Source organism: Amblyomma americanum, chromosome 9, assembly GCF_052857255.1.
Source record: "Amblyomma americanum isolate KBUSLIRL-KWMA chromosome 9, ASM5285725v1, whole genome shotgun sequence".
In the NCBI taxonomy this organism is placed as follows: Eukaryota; Metazoa; Arthropoda; class Arachnida; order Ixodida; family Ixodidae; genus Amblyomma; species Amblyomma americanum.
The window spans coordinates 12,164,330-12,181,972 of record NC_135505.1 but is presented as its reverse complement, the minus strand read 5'-3'; the positions used below and the strand labels follow the sequence as shown (position 1 = coordinate 12,181,972).

Genomic DNA, 17,643 nt, shown 5'->3' with positions numbered 1-17,643 from the left:
TATATTTTTAATACAATAATTGTATATTTTTAGTATATATTTAATGAGTGTATTGTATTTAATGTATATTTTGTATATTTTAATGTAATATTGTAGACTTTTAGTGTATTTTTAATGTATTTAATCTATATTTTTAGTATATTGTAGTGTATAATAAATATACTAAGTGGACAGAAAATGCATTTTTGATGCATTTGTAAGAATGTTCTAAATGTTGCTCCTGGCATACTTCGAAAGCATTCGTATTGCAATTTAAGCATCATCATCATCATCATCATCATCATCATCAGCCTTACTACACCCACTGCAGGGCAAAGGCCTCTCCCATGTCTCTCCAATTAAACTTATCCTTTGCCAGCTGCATCCACCTTTTGCCTGCAAACTTCTTGATCTCATCCGCCCACCTAACCTTCTGCCACCCCCTGCTACGCTTACTTTCTCTTGGAATCCACTGCGTCACTACCTGCCCTAAGTAGACGTATTCCGTCACAATTTCTAGGCGCTCGCTGCCAATTGTGAACTGCTGTTCCCTTGCTAGGCTGTGGAACATTACCTTGGTTTTCTGCATGTTAATTTTTAGACCCATCGATCTGCTCTGCCTGTCTAACTCATTGATCATGATTTGCAGTTCGCCTCCTGAGTGACTCAGCAAGGCAATATCATCAGCAAATCGCAGATTATTTAGGTATTCTCCATTTATTCTTATTCCCAACTGTTTCCAATTTAGGCCTCGAAATACCTCCTGTAAACATGCGATGAACAGCATTGGCGAGATCGTGTCTCCTTGCCTGACGCCCTTCCTTATTGGAATTTTATTGCTGACTTTATGGAGAACTATAATAGCTGTGCAGTTGCTATATATATCTTCCAGTATTTTGACATACGGCTCTTCTACCCCCTGATTACGCAATGCCTGTATGACTGTAAGCACAGGGACATGAAAATACAACAGTAATATTCATTAATACCATGTGTTCGAAATGCATTTTTAGCACGGCCCTATTAAGGACGCAGACGGACAGCCCCCGTTTCTTCTAGTTTCTCGTGCTTTGCATTGGATGACGTCGTCTTCAGCAACTTCCATCCGAGCGAAATGGATCCAGAACACCACCGCTGTCACATTGCCCTCTAAAAACGACCGTCGAACCGAAACCGAAATGGCACTCTAAAATTTTTCTGGGCTAGCAAGCGTGAGAGACGATGATTTTTTGCAGGCTTGTTGTAAGCATGGTGTGTTTTCACGCTTAGCAAGCGTGAGTGTGGTTGATTTTTTGCACGCTTGTTCTAAGTGTACTGTGTTTTCACGCAGAGAAATCACGCTTCCTCTGCATTACTCACAGGAGGCGTAACGCTAGCCAAGCGTGAGTGGAGGAAATTTTTTGCATGCTTGTTTTAGGCGTGGTGCGCTTCCAGCGCTCACGATTGCCATGCGTGACTGGCGATCTCGCGAACGCTAAACGCGAAAGAAAGGTTTTTCACTTACTCGATGGGGCATTTTTATGCTCTGTAGGCCGTCAAACATCATTTGAAAGGAAGCTGAAAGGAGGTAATTCTTGTTGTGCCGCATATATGCTCTTGGCGGCTGCTTGTAAAATGCTGATTATAACCTTTAAATAGCTAATTACAAAGATTGACTTTGAATTTTCGTCTCGCGGCTCTATGAAAACAAGAACATTGCGCTGAAGAAGGTTAAAGATAGCTAGCTTTTTAGAAAATCAGAATGTGATTTATAGTACAAGTACAAAGCAAAAAATTAAGACACTTCTTCAATAATTCGTTGTCTACTCTCACCATTTTGTACTTAAGGGCACATATCGCTTGCTTGCGCAATGCTCAAAACCGCCAACTCGTCACTGTGTGCTATATTCCCTGAAACAGCAATGCCTTCACAACGACGCTTTTTCTCGCGTATTTAGCGAATAACAAGCGGGTTTCTAAGCACTTAAAAAGTGGCCTATCTACGCTCATTCACTGTCGTCGCCTTTACAATCATAGCATGAGCTTGAAAGTTCTAAGTAAAAAGTGAACATTTTGCTTTTATTGAAACTCTGTAGCTCATCAGAACAACTTCCTACATATGGACTGCGTAGCTAATGAAAGTAGTGCAATAGGAGGTCACCTCATTTCAAGATCGTTTCGGAGTTGCATTATAAAAATACCCAATCCGTAAAGTTGGTAGGTTTTATATCATGCCAGAAAATAAGATTAGAGAGCGCAAATTTGTCTAGTTTTCTGACGATCGAACCAAAGCTCCGTTGAAGGTAGTGCAAGAAAAATTTTCACGAAGTATCTTGCGCAAGTGTGCCTAGCCAGCCCAACAACTAACCCTCTGATGTGCATTCTTACGGCGTCATCACCTATATGTTTGTAGAGAAAATTAAGTAAGGAAAAAAAAGCAAATCTGAGGAGCACTATACGAAATCAAACCAAAACGAATGTTAAATATCACTAGAACCTTTTATTGATCATAAGTTACAAAAACGCTTCCCTGGAAGAGAAATCCGAGAAAAATGTATGAAGCAGAAATTAGGCTCAAGATGAATCCTTGATGCAGTTTTAAAGGAGCGCGTGAACACTGCTACGTAAAGTCATGCCGGATCAAAACGAGAGCCCACAAAAGATGTTTTGTTGGATCGCGCTGTTTGCTTTTTATTCCGGCCAGACTGTATACTTCTCTCAAAGTGGAACTTCGACAACAAAGTCCCGTAGTCCTTTTTGCGCACATGTAATTTCGACAGTATCGACACAACCTACCACTGCTTGAATAAAGTCTCTGTATACATAATGCCGTTTACGTAATGCCATCTTTTCGTCTAGCTTCGAACAACACTTGCAGCGATTGCGCATTGTCCTTCAAGCCCTTCAGTCTGCACAACTAACGATCAAGCCAGAGAAATCCTCGAAAGCGATCCTCGTACAGTGGCAGGACGGCGCAGAGCGAGTAATCGCCTACGCGAACCGCACACTTTCTCGATCGGAACGGAACTATTCGACGACTGAAAAAGAGTGCCTTGCCGCCACCTGGGCTCTGGGTAAGTTTCGACCTTACATCTACGGTCGACCGTTTCGTGTTGTCAGCGATCATCACTCGCTATGCTGGCTGGCCAGCATTCAAGACCCTTCTGACCGGTTGGCCAGATGGAGCCTTCGTTTACAGGAGTACGACGTTACGGTCGTCTATAAATCGGGTCGGCAGCACCAGGACGCGGACTGTTTATCACAAGCGCCCGTGGAACCGGCTACGCAAGACATCCCCGAAGATTGCCCTGTTCTTTGTGCCATTAGCATCTCCCGTATGGCGCAGCTTCAACGAGCAGATCCTGAGTTGGCGCCACTCGTTAAGTATCTGGAGGGTTTGAATTCTCATGTACCTCGTGTGTTTCGCCGTGAACTACATACCTTCATTCTGCGGCGTGGAGTCCTCTACAAGCGCAACTTTGACAGCAACAAAGAGACGTTTCTGCTTGTTGTGCCATCCCAGTTACGCTCCGAAATCTTAAGCGCTTGTCAAGACGAACTATCCGCCGGCCACTTGGGGGTTAGTCGCACACTGGCAAAGATTCGGCTTAAGTATTACTGGCCCAATTTACTCCCATCCGTGCGTAGATACGTAACAACATGCCGGGATTGCCAACGGCGCAAATCTCCTCCTCTGCAGCCAACCGGCTTTCTGCAGCCCATAGCACCACCAAAGATCCCTTTTCAGCAAATTGGCATAGACCTCTTCGGCCCTTTTCGGAAGTCGACCAGAGGAAACCGGTGGATTGCGGTCGCGACAGATTATTTGACCCGATAAGCTGAGACCACGTCACTTGCAAACGGTACTGCTGCTGAAGTCGCCGACTTCTTCGTCCACAACATCGTCCTGCGTCATGGCGCTCCTGCAGCTATCATTACTGACCGTAGAGCTGCATTTACGGCCCGCTTCAATCAGGCCGTACTCAAGCTCACGCACACCAGCCATAGACGTACAGCAGCCTACCACCCGCAGACAAATGGCTTGGTAGAACGCCTCAACAGGACCTTGACCGACATGCTTTCCATGTATATTGATATCGAGCACAAGACATGGGACGAAATTCTCCCATACGCAACATTCGCGTATAATACCGCGCAGCAAGAGACGACACAGTTCACTCCGTTCGAATTAGTCTTCGGTCGACAGGTTACCACCCCCCTCGATGATATGCTACCCGTGGACCCCCCTGACAGTGAGAGTGAACTTGTCGACGTCGCCACCTATGTTCAGCGCGCGGAAGAAGCACGGCAACTGGCCAGACACCGCATTCACCGTCAGCAGCAGATCGATGCTGACCGCTACAACCTTGGACGCCGCTACGTTACCTACCACCCAGGCGACTATGTGTGGGTTTGGACGCCCGTTCGTCGTCACGGGCTGTCCGAAAAGTTACTGCGCCGCTACTTCGGCCCTTACCTTGTTGTCCGCCGCCTCAGCGACGTAACGTACGAAGTTGCACCAGCCTCGCCAGCTCGTTCATCGCACAACGGCAAGCGCAGCGACGTTGTGCATGTGGTGCGAATGAAGCCGTACTACGAGCGACCCCCCCGAGTGACTTTCCGGCTGCATGTAGTCATATTCCGTGATGTCAGACTCGTAATGTACCTCTTGAACACTTTTTCTCCCCGCTATTCGGTCTGACGGTAACACCGCATCGGGGCGATGCTCCTCAAGAGGGGGCAGTGATACCAGGATTGGAAGTAGAAGAAGAAAGAGATCGCAGCCTCTAGAAGTAGACGACGCTGAAGTGTAGGTCCGTTTCTCTGGTGCCCTCGTTCAGCCGCTGCAGTTCCTTTTCAGTGTAACAACTGTTACAATATACGCACAAACGAAGCACCAAAGTCTTCTCTGAGATGTGTCGGGTTGCAAGTTAACGATTGCATGGGCTCTTTTGAGCATGCCTGCTGCTTCTTGTCGCCCCAGGAAATGCACGGGCCAACGATGACTGCGTGTGAAACATGGCAAAGATAAAATTAACAAAGTTAGGTGGTACCTGATGGAGTGAACCGTTGACAAATCTCACTTAGTGAAGGAACTACAAATTTATAAAAGCTATTACACTGGCACAGCCTCACATTGCGATTGCGGCGTTAAATCTTCGTTATTAAGTGCTTAAAAAAGAGTAGTGTTGGCAGAATGAACAAGTTCAGAATTGCGCATGAAACTGCGGTTGTGATAAACGATTTTACTCACCGTTGAGATTGGGGCAGTTAATGTTAATGCGAGCCTTGGCCAGAGTACGACATCCAGTTTCGCCGCTGCTTCGTTTCATGGCTCATCACACAGCTGTCCTTTGCAGAATCCCTTCTTGGTCCCGAGCGCATTAGCTTGTGTGTAATGAGTTCCATCAGACAGGACAGTTTCAATAACTTTAGTCGTAGTTTGTGAAGAGAGCGCTTAGCTCTGTTAAGAAGAAATACCGTTGAAAAAGCTGGCGAAATGCACACGTATAGAAACTTACTATCAACAGCCGGGGTGGTTTCTCCCCAGTAGTGTCCCCCCGCCGTCGGTTCTGGACCCTGTTTGTCGCATTTTTCAGCAGGTGGTGCAGACTAGTCTGAACAAAGCAGTACAATATTAGCTTGTGCCCTATCAGTTTTTGTTTCTAAATGGCTTTGATCGCATGCGTTCGTCTTCTACAGTTACGCACAACATGGAGTTGTTTTGTGCGCATCACGTATGTGAGTATGTCATTGATATGTTCAACCTTCAACAAATTTACGCACTACAAATAACGCCAGATTCTATGTCTGTTTCTAAAGCACAGAGTTGAATCGTTTAAGGACGCAATGCCTCACAGGATTTCATCAATAAGTCTAGCAGCAAACTTCATTCTGAGCAGGAATTACGATATACACTACCATCGATTCCAAGCTGGCGGTATACCAACCAGCTCCAAGGAGCCGTTCCAGTTTTTCTTGACTTCAGCTCTGTTGCAAAAGCGAGGTGCCCGCTTCGTGCTATTGCAGTGCGCACTTACTCTAGCTTATCATTTGGCTTGCCGAGGACGGCAGAAGCGAAGTTTATAAACATATAGGTTCAGAATTGCAAATTTTGTAGTATAGGAGAGTTCGTGACATACCAGAAAAACAAAAAGATGGTCGAAAACCGTTTAAATGATTGTCATAAAAGTCCCTATTTTTGAATTCGTTAGTAACTGTATTTATATCGAAATAATATGCGCTAGGCACGGGGTCTGAAAAATATTTGTCAATTAGAAAAAAATTATTAACCTAGAGTTCTTTGTGACTACGTTTCGTTGTATCAATAAGACTTTCGTCGCGAATTTAGTGAATGACATTCCTGAGATAAGCTTTTAGTCGCAGCATTCGGTACCAAACAAAGCACAGTCGTTTTGTTGTCACGGCATTTTCGTGGATCTGCAGTTAAATGTGCAAGTCCGAATTCACGGCTTTAACACGTCTGCTCTTCTTGAGCTGCTAAGAGAAAACGGCTTTTCTGCCTGTTCGTATGCTGTCATTACGGGAACACAGCATGACCGCTACGGTGCTGCATCTTGGCCGCAGCGACAGCTAACATCACCGCTCGCAACAGCACTGACTCTACGTTCAAGACCGCATGCCTATTTGTGCTGCCTCCCAGTAATGCAAATATTAATTACACACGACTGCGACTTCACCCAGCGGACTGAAATTCGTAAAGGTAACAGAACTGTCTCCATCAAATAAAGGTTAGGTTCTAGTCCCGCCCACAGTCACATATGATTTCAATACAATACTGTTAGATTGATGCGTCGCGCACTGTCACAAAGCAAGCGAACCCCAGCCGCGATGTGCAGCACAAACAGGCACGTTTGCAGTGTGGCCTTAACGCGCCGGTTCTGTGTAATGTGACAAGTTTCAACGGGTCGTAATGTTCACTCCGACTGTGAATTGCGGTATGCCATATTGATCTCATTTTCTATGCGCTCCGCGAAGAACGGTGGGAGCAGGCGCTTTCTACCCCCGCGCGCAAGCAGCCAGGCGGCTCAAAGCACTCCGGTGGTACTATTCCTCTCCCGAAAATGGCCACCGACGCGAACCTCAACGCGGCCGCAAAACTAAGGCGCCAAAGAGCCAATGCTAACGAGCGCAAGACGCCGAGACAAGCGGAAACCGTATGGCGAACGAGACGACTCACAGCGACGGCAGCACGAGCACTCTCTTTTCTTCTTGTCACCTCTCCCGGTCGACCACAGGACTCGAGTCAAATGGCAGCTAAGAACTATAGGCCTGACCCTAAGGCGAAGTTCGGAGGTACATAAGAAGATCCCTTAAACTTTGCTCCCAAAACGCCGTTGCTCGGGAAATAGTTCAAAAACATATATTGAGCGCCGACATTCAATATAATTTGCTTACCTAGATATTTTAAACGACCGTGAATGGCCGATGAGCGCCCACAGTTCGCAGAGAGCGGCACCATGTCGTACGTGAACTCTGGGAAGTCGCACTCTGTGTTCTTGCGCCTACTGTCTGGCACACTAAGCAGGTCAACCAGAGTCAACGTATTATAACATTGTTGCTTCTTCGCCACTCTTCACCATCAGAATCGAGCACGCCACACAGCACACGTTTGAAACGCAGGCACGCACGACGCACATAAGAGACTGCTATGGCCGGTGGCTCCAACGGCTCTTACAGTCAAAGCATGTTTTCCCGCCAAAATCACTGAAGCGAGCGCCATATTTAATTGCCTCCTCATTAAAAAAAAGCAATCAAAGGCAACCAAAGGAGCAAATCAGAAGCGAGCAACGGTGGCGTCGCCTGCCTCAGGTGGGGATATGTATCAGGATATTCACGCTAAGAAAACACCCGTGCGGCCGCTCCCCTTGTCCTCCTTACGCATATATATATATATATATATATATATATATATATATGGAATCTTGCATCACGCGTAAAAGAGAGCGAGTGAGGGTTTCCTGAACGCGCGTCACGCTTGTGTGTACGAAAACAACGCTTATGTTCAGTCACGTGGTGCTCAAAACGAAGTCATGTCGCCGAGGAGCACGCTTCAAGCTTAAAACTGGGGAGTGGCAGGACTCTATGTGTGAAAATATTTGGCCCAAGCGCGCTAAATCGCCGGTAAAATCGGCTATCGGCTTCGTCAGAATTTTACGTAGCACAGGCTTTTGCCCGAACTGTAGTTTATACCCAAACTCTGTAACAGCCTCAGCAAGTAGGCTAGTAGTATGAAATAAATGAATTTTCGATCACATAATTGCAACCAGCCGGTACGTCCTAAGGAATAGAACGTGTCGCTGTGCTTCAGTTCAAATAATTACTGCTTACCATTCCTTTCATGGCCTCCAAGGGGACATTCATGTTACAGTGACTTTCCCAGAAGATGAAGGGTGCGCTGCCCGGCTCTGCGGTGTAAAATACCCGCATGAATTTGGGCTGCGCGACTGGCTTATCCCCGGGAAACAGTAGCTGGCCATCGAGGTACACCTGGAAGATTTAGAAAGAGCTCTGACATTTGCCTCATACGCTGAGGTACCGAGTGGAACTTCTGCAATGGAAGATAGGAAGAAAGAGTGGTTTTCAGGAGGCAAAGAAAATGTACCGTCTTTGCCAAAAGTAACCGGGTAACAATGGTTTGTCTCTTAGCCGCGTAGCGAAGCGCTTATGACAGCCCCTGAGCTCTGATCTTTGTAAAGTAAGGTGAGCCCTTGTCCTCACGTTTTGTCTCCTTTTGGTCTTTTGGGGTGCCGTAAAGTCTCCACTATACGAGTGAGAAGCACAAACCTGTTGCTTGGTTACTTCTTGCAAGGGGGGTATGTCTCAAGCTAAGCGATTTGGCCTAACTCGTGGAGGGATCGAGTAAACTGGGCAGAAGAATTTATGATAAACCAAGTGATGTGAAGTGAAGCTTACTTCGCTTCTTTTATGATGAAGCAAACAAGCCAGGAGAGAAATTTTTACTGACACGTGAGAAAGACTTGTCCCCAGAGCAATAACGGCAACACAACCGCGACCTAATAGAATCATATTGCAGTACAACAAATCCTGAGGTTACACTTAAAATCCTGATTCACTGAAAATGGAATGGTTATTCACAGTGAGAAAAATGCCCTGCAGAAAACAAAAGTATCTACAGAAAACTACACAAAGCGGGCGCCAATAAAATGGAGTGCTCACGGATTTCGACTACAGGGTATTACAAACGGTATTGATTATTGCAAGTAGGGACATGCAGTTCCGGAGAAAAGTAGGAAACAAATAGTACTAGCGTAACCAAGAACACAGAGGGAACTATCTAATTAACATTGGACGAGATATGTTGCTAAACTATAGATTACTGTTGTCTGTGTTGGCTCATACTTAAACAACGCGAAGGACGAGACACATAGGAGACGCCAGAAGAGCTTTGGTGCCGCCTTCTTCGTAAACAATATTTCGCGCTAGTTTAAAAATGAACTTTCACCAAGTAGCCCCATTCCTACACATCCTTGCTCGGGTGTGTCTTTTGTAGTAATCTTTCAATGTGTCCAGTATTTGGCGATCCAATTTCTCAAAGGCAGATTTGCTAGGAGATTTGCATACTTGACAGTGCAGGCGAGGTAGATTGTAGGGTTCATTAGAAAAATATTTTTCCGCAAAGATAAGTTTTGCCGTGATATAGCCTATGCACGCAGACTGCAATTTTTTTATATCTGTTCGATACTTAGCCGACTATGGTTTATCAAAATTGTCGTGCGCTTTGTGAAATGTATGTTGCTTGGAAGTCAAACGGCTTCTTTCTACAACGTGTACATTACTGTTAGTGATTTTGGCTGCCCCCTCCCCTCACACAAGAAATAATATTGCCAATAAAATAGGACGACTAAGAGCAAACCTGTTTTTTACGACCACTCATACGACGGTAATAAATTCACTAACGAGATGAGGAACCTCCATCCTTGGACATGGCACACTTCGGAGGATCTTCCAGATGTCACACTTAGAAAGGAGGTGCTCGACAAAAATTTGACCCTGAAAATTCAAAGCCCTTTCCAGAACAAGACATGAGTGTCCAAAAATGATGTGATAGGTGCTATCATTCCTCTTATTTTCTACCCGCGATTAGGTGCTTAGTTTCTCTCAAAGTTAAAAAACTCATTTAAAATAAACCTGCGGGAGAATGCTTCTTGCCTATATCTCAGAGGACCCTGAAAGTGTGGTTCCATAAAAAAAACATTTTGTTAAAATCTGCATAGATAACTAGATCTCTGTACGAATATTGCCCATACTATTTTCGTAAATGTGGACTAAGACGGCCTAAGATAGTGCCTTGCTGCACTGCGTTATACTTGTCAATCAGATTTCAGAGACAAAACCATTTAGCTTAGCTCTGCTGTTGCTCATGTTTGAGCAGGCTTTTGAGCAGTTTAAAACCTATTTCTTTATTTCATTGTGACCTAGTTCCTTTTTGGTCTGCTGCATCTGATATTTTTTACGACACAGATTGACACAGCGCAACGGAACTAGGACGACAAGAACCACGAAACACATGACGGGCGCTGACTTATCTGATAGCTAAAAAAACAACTCTCATACCTATTCGAATCAAAGAACATGCATGTGTGCTCAAAAAATTTATGTTTGTATAGAATACAATTTTATTTATGTGAATGAGTGAGGATTTACTGGTGTTATTTCTCCGAATCAGTATTGCAACGCAGAAATAACTGCCTTGTTTTAAATATTTTAACTCATACGAATATTAGGTTGATATGTACTGTCAAATTAAAGCACACTTTTATAATGGAATAAGGTCGCTGCTGCTTCAGTCTCTCATTTCTCCCACTTTGTGAATGGCGCTATCACAACCTGTTTCATATAGGGAAATAAGTTGGCTATGTCCTTGACTGAAGGGCACTACGACGACAACACAAAGAGGAGGCACACAGGCGCCTGTGTCTCTTATTTCGTTCAAGGTCGTCGTAGCTCCCTTCAATCTAGAACACACGAACTCGCCTAACAGCCTGCAGTAATAGAACAGTAAAGTTTGAGCAAGAAGCTGGGCTAGTATGTCGACAATAATTTCTAAAGGTCGGCCTGCAACGTCGTCTACACCTGGAGGTGTTTATTTATGGAAATAATTAAGTCACTTGCTTTAGTCCGTACTGCCCTGGTTTGGGTTAGCTGGTCCCGAGCTGAAACTTCTTCTGAAAACTTCTGAAAATATCTTCCGGCGTCCTTTGCAGGTTTAAAAGTGTTATTCAAAGAAAAATCCTTTTAATATGCTCCAGTACCGCTCTTTTCGTGTGCTATGATATTCTTGTCTGTTTGGCACCGCACTTAGAATGAATTTTATTACGTACTCAGTGGCTGCCGACAAAACAATTTTCTCAATAACAAGTTTATGAACGAAATTTTTTCGCCTATTGTTATATCGCACCTTAACAAACAATATTTCCGCAAACTGCTGCTCGGGATGCTAGTACTCTTCAGTTATTAATTGTCAAAAACTTGTACCTATGGCTTTTATAGCATTCTTAACTGCTCGGTGCGAGCGCGGAGGGAGGCATTTAGTTTTGTGCCACCATGGTGGGAAATGCGAGTACTTCCCGCTGTTAAGAAGTGAAATCCAGGGTTCGACGGAAACCCGTCTGGTCGTGTATGTTCATGGCGGAAAAATCTTCAAGCGCCGACCAATCGTTAAAAAGATGACGTTTCGGCCCCGGCTTACGGGGGCCTTGTTCACAATGAAAGACAGGAGTGAAGGGAAGTTATATAGGTTTCATGGTATGACTCAAGCAGCGGGAGTGTATCGGGGTAGATTGCCTTCGTTGCGATTAAGCGTGTTTGCCGTCGTCTGAATATAAAAAGATTCAAGGTAAAGCCTTGTCGTCTTGCTCTTTTCTTTTCCGATTATCTTCGTGCCGTCCCAGTCGATGTCATGGCCCTCGGAGATAGCAAGGTCAGCCAGTGCGTTTGTTGTCCCGCGCTTGTTCTTGACATCATTGTGGTGCTGCTGCAATCTTTTCCGAAAATCACCTGTTTCACTTCTCCTTCTTTGTATTGCATTTCACTGTAACCATCGCGTGTCGGAGCTTCCGCGTGGGTACATGTGCGACGTCGACTTCGTACGACTGGAATATGCGGGATAAACTTTCACTTACTCCGGTGGCGTAGGGTTTCGGAATCCTTTTCTTCTTCTCTCGCTGGGGTTGCTGTGGCGGTGGGTGAGCTAGGCGATTCTCGGATTTTCGTATAAAAGAAGTGGGATAGCCCGAAGCCATCAGGTCGCGGCGAACGGTGTCAAGATCTGTCGCTTTCTCTTCCAGCGTAGAGCAGAGGTTCTCCGATCGGCGGACAAGCGAGGCGACAACGGACCTCTTGTGACAGGTCGGGTGTACGGAACTGAAGTTGAGGTACATGCCAGTGTGCGTGTCCTTCCGGAATACACTGAATGATATTCCAGGGCCGTTGCGTTTCACCAGAACGTCCAAAAAAGGCAGACGGCCATCTACTTCCTCTTCCGTAGAAAACTGTATGGCCGGTTCCATGCTGTTCAGGTGCAAAAGAAATGTACTCACAGCCGATTTCTTGATTATGCAGAAACAGTCGTCCACATAACGAAGAAAGACTTTCGGGCGCTGCGTGAAGCATGAAAGGGCGCGGGACACCAGTGACTCCATTGACAAGTTCGCAGCGGTGACAGAAATTGATGCTCCCATAGCCGTACCACGGACCTGTTTGTATATGTTCTCCTGTAACGTGAAATATGTGTTTGACAAACAGAACTGAAGAAGTCTGCTGAGGTCTGGAACTTCAATGGGTGTTCTTTCCGGTAGGGTTGCATCCGCCTGGAGCGCATCTGTGCAAACCTTTACGGCCAGGTCAGTGGGCACGCTCGTAAACAGTGACTTCACGTCAGATGACGCCAAACTTTCATCGTCCTCTATGACCATGTTGCGAACCTTTTCAATGAAGTCGTGTGAGTTGTGCACGTGCATTTCGCTTCTACCAACCAAAGGGGAGATAACACGATGCAAATAGTTCGGCAGCTTGTGAAGCCGGGAGCGGGCGAAATCGACGATTGGGCGCCTTGGGTTGCCTTGTTAGTGGATTTTTGGCAGTCCATACAGAGCGGGAGCGGAACCATTGTGGCAGAGGAGGAAGTTGTAGAGGGACTTGTGTTGTGGCGGGGCAAAGGAGAAGACGTCAGCCAAAAGTTTCTGCAAGTCCCTTGCACCTTTGAAGTGGGGTCCCGACTTAGTGGCAAGTAGGTTCTCTCATCTTCCAGCATGCTCGTCATCTTGTTCACGTACTATCCTTTTTCCAAGACGACCGTTGCGTTTCCCTTGTCCGCGGGCAAGATCACGATGTTCTCATTGCCGCGCAATCTTTTTAGTGCTTTTATTTTCTCGGGCAGAAGAGGATTAAGTCCTTCATGCCGGTTCAGCTTGGACAGCACGCTGACGACACGAGTGCGTGCCTCGTCGCGACGGGACGGTTCCACATTGTTGACCGCAGTTTCCACGGCGCATACCATCTTTTTTATGTCCGGCTCCGGTCCCAAATTGAAATTGAGACTGAGGCTCAACACTGAGAGCTCAGCGTCGTCCAGTTTATGTGACGAAAGGTTGTGCACAGTGGTGCGGTTAGCAGTTCTGGAAATGTCCATGCGACGAGGTAGTAGCCTTTGAAGCTTTCTCTCGTGCTGTTAACGCTTTCCTATGGCGTCAAGACACGTATATCTCCCCTTCTGCCCATTTATTGATATTTAAGTATCTGGTGATGCGGGCAGCGTCAGAAAAGCTGACGAATGGTTGACATCTTACTTCCTGCCAAAGTGTCATTATCTAGTGTGCCCGTAGAGACTGGAAAACGGTATTAAAAATGGGGTGATATATAACACAAGATTACATAAGAACGGCACCCAGCGTCACAGAGTTTTAGCAAGGAAATAGTCGAAATATGGTGAGAAAAATGACAAATAGAGAGAATGAAGAAGGTCTTTTGTCGCAAACATTATAGCTGTGACAAAAGAATGATAGACAAAAATTGTTAATTATAAACACTTAAAGGGTCTGTCCTCACGAAACGACAATTTTCGGGATTAGGTATTGCAACAACTGGGTGAAGATGTTTGTTTCCTGATCAAGTAATACATAGTGCAGTGATAAAATAATCGAATGAGGAAAAAGCTTACGGGTGCTTGGTTCTCGCAGAGATATGTATTCATCATGTGTGTGCGTTCGTTAAAAAAGAACTGAGCCAGCGTTCCATTGACACGTGGAGCATAAGCTTTTGCGGAGCATATCAGCGAAGCACAACGCCCCCTGCCTCCGCTCCCTTCCCAACAATATTCGCTTTTGGTTTTGTGCCCCAGCCTAATGATTCCCTGCATTCTACCCTTCTTAGCGTAGACGCTACATCGCCTAAGTGATGACTTCCACGTATTCTCGTTTCGTTCCCTGCTCTATATCCTTGCATGACGCATCTTTGAAGTTAGCCACGAGAGTTTGACTTTCGTAAACTTCTGAAGCTCTCAAGTTCTTCTTACCTAATGCTTCCTATGAGGCGATTCGCAGTGATTATCGGTACTTCGTGCATCGTCACTGAATGTATTTTTGCCGCCTTGCGGGTTTTTAATCCTAAATAGTTGAAAAATAAACCTGCGCGCAAGGGCGAATAAGGGTATAGGACGGTATGGACAAGCCGACTAAACTTGCACTTGCAGCTAATTCTCTTTGCACACGTCCCTACCTCTCTAAATTTTGTGATGAAACGTCTCTGGGCCCCACGACACGTCTCTGGTTCCTGTTGTTGGGCAACCCCAGTGCTCACTATTTCATGATGATGAAGATTCTGCCGCTAATTACACAGAATGAAGCTTTATGGACTCCGTAAGTGCCACGCTACGTGGCTGCGAAACACGCCTCTATAGAAGGTTTCGACTAATTGTAGTCGCAGAGCCGTCTTTCGAGATTTAACTGAATAAATTCATCGGTGGATTTTCTCGCATTCTTGCACTGTGAAAGAAACAGATGTGCTTCACACTTCGACAGCAGATGCCGCGGCTCGCAACTTCGTTTACTTCAATTTTTATTTTATATTCTAATAAATCACTAATAATATTAATAACCCACCTCAATAGAGCCCGCTTTTCGGCGATACTCAACGACGTGTAGCCCCAGGGCGGTGAACTGTATGGGATAGACTGTGACCGGCGTCGGCTTCTCATCATCTATGTATCCAAAATCGCATTGCTCCGAGAAGTCAACCCTAAGGTATGTTTTTTCATGCCTGTTGTAGAGACCGTAGTAGATGGAGTGCTTGTCCCTGGAATACACAAAAAGACAGGATTCTCTTTTGACTTATTTCCGATTTTTTTTTATTGAGGAGGGAAAGGAAAGGGGGTACTGATGACCGCCCAAAAACTTTAAAATTCATGTTCTTTATTGCTACACAAGTCGTCTCCCGAGCGAGCTTCAGACAGCCTCTTCCCGCCTCACTTTCCCTAAAGTTTCATACATGCGTGGAACCTTCAGAATTATGTCTACCGATGTCCTCATCTGCAAGGCGAAAAGTGGCTCCACAAATTTTTCGCCACAAAGTAATAATTCCTGGCTTAGGTTTATTCAGCCAAATTTTCGAACATATGTAGTCGACGCAAGCATCTTTCAGATGCACGTTTTGTAGGTTATTGTATCCATCATTATCCGTTCCTTCAAATAGCAGTAAAACGTAAGGGGCAAAACCGTGCCGAATGGACTCACTAGGTGCGGAAATGAGCTAGATGGAGGAAAATTATTTCTTCACAAGGATCAAACTTTGTCCTACAAGGGCAAGGGTCGGGTTAAGCAAGAGCATATTAATCCTGCTGAGCAGGCCGACTTGGCGGGCCCTAGCGCGCACCAAACCCTGTCGGTGGCATTGTCCGCTCTTCAAGCGTATTCTAGCGAAGCTACTACACGGCGTCTTAGTTTTGTGAGTATGTGAGCTACAAAGAGGGAACATGTACCAGAGAGAGGCGGATAGACTGCTGTGCTCTACTGAGCCACAGTGACGACGGTAATCGGGTTTCCAAAGTGTAAAAGCCATAAATTTATTTACAACGAGGCTCGCAATGGTAGCTGTTCAAAATTTTACGCTTCGAAAATAGTTATTCACCTTACTTGTCAGCATCATTCACGTGGTTTCTAATATCCGCGAACTCCGGTATTGCTATGCTGTAAACAACAGCTCAGTAGGTCAAGAAGCCTATCTTTATACATTACTGACTGGCTTCAAACAAAGCGTAAGCCGGATTCCTCAAAGAATAAAACTACAATAGAGAAATAGCAACGGCTGGAGAGAAAATGCAGGCGTGGGCCGTTTTCACTTTCACGCAGCGGTGTTCGTACTGTTGAGGGAAGCAACAGGTATGCTAGCATTCAGTGTTCCTAAAATTAGTTCATTTAGTTTTGAGACTGCAGTTTAAGTGTCTTTTTAGCTTTCATTTAAAGCTGACAGTACCTTGAACCCTCTAATAATCGTTCAGTGGAATCCAAATTAAAATTCATACAAATCTGAATACGTACCCTCGCTGTGGGCCTTTATATTCAAAAGCTGTTATTAAGGTAGACCCATTTATAAATGTACCTGCGAACTCCATCAGAAATTTCTTTTCGTCAGCTCTGTGCCCACTCTGTAAAAAACAATGGATAGGGCCATCTTGTCATCCTTGCGTAAGCGGTCGTGACAGGTACGGCACCTATTTCAATAGGTCTGTAGTTCATATTTTATTTTCAGTGGCCTTTACACAGCGCATCAGCATTACCGGATTTGTGCGCTTTGGGGTGGCAAGTAAATAATGTTTCCTGTGAAGCAGGCCGTAGTGAAGGGCTTCAGAGTGTCTGAGGCTCCTTTGGGTGCGCGGAATCTTCAGAGCAAAAATGCCTTCCCATTTCGGCTGCACTGAGATGCGGTTACCGCAGCCGGTACCTCACACATCAGCTGGTGCTTAAGAGACACTCGACTTTTTTCTTTATTGTCGGAGGAGCCTTGAACAAAAAGCAAAAGGCCTTCGACAAGACCTCTGAACTTATTTGCCCTGCTTATGAAGAGAATCAGGAGTGCTTATCTTTATAATAAAAAACACCGCCAACCCAGATTTTAGCGCTTGTCCTAATCCATTGCACATGCCATTGAAATAGTGACTGTGAGCCGCAGATATGCCACACCGACGCCCTCCTCCCGAACCCCATTCTAGGACCCCTGCCACATGAGTCACGTTCTGGTTCGCCATCGGGGCGCGCAGCAATAATAATAATTTGTTTTTTGGGGAACGGAAATGGCGCAGTATCTGTCTCATATATCGTTGGACACCTGAACCGCGCCGTTAGGGAAGGGATAAGGGAGGGAGTGAAAGAAGAATCGAAGAAGGAGGTGCCGTAGTGGAGGGCTACGGAATAATTTCGACCACCTGGGGATCTTTAACGCGCAGATCTTTTTTCGACGCTGCGGAGAGGGAAATGTTTAGGGGCGCAATTAAAACCCGAACATCTTTAGCACCAGGTGAAAATCTCCTCTGCTTGCTACAGACCTCCGGTTCAAATCGCGCTAGCGCTGAGGGCCCACGTAGATGCATGACATTGTTCCTTTTTCTGGAGTACAATTGTAGAGACCGCTGACGCCATAACAAAATTT

The 17,643-nt window shown here is 45.5% G+C and overlaps 1 protein-coding gene across 1 annotated transcript in view; it reads right to left on the bottom strand.

Annotated features, from left to right (window-relative positions):
• LOC144104995 (uncharacterized) overlaps nucleotides 1–17,643 on the bottom strand; it is a 77,897-nt gene that overhangs the window by 59,267 nt on the left and 987 nt on the right. Inside the window, exons 2-4 of the mRNA XM_077638218.1 lie at nucleotides 16,536–16,642; nucleotides 15,102–15,294; nucleotides 8,311–8,469 (exon numbers count right to left, since the gene is read on the bottom strand). Of these exons, the coding sequence (XP_077494344.1) occupies nucleotides 8,311–8,469; nucleotides 15,102–15,294; nucleotides 16,536–16,642 (459 nt within the window). The remainder of the gene's footprint in view (nucleotides 1–8,310; nucleotides 8,470–15,101; nucleotides 15,295–16,535; nucleotides 16,643–17,643) is intronic.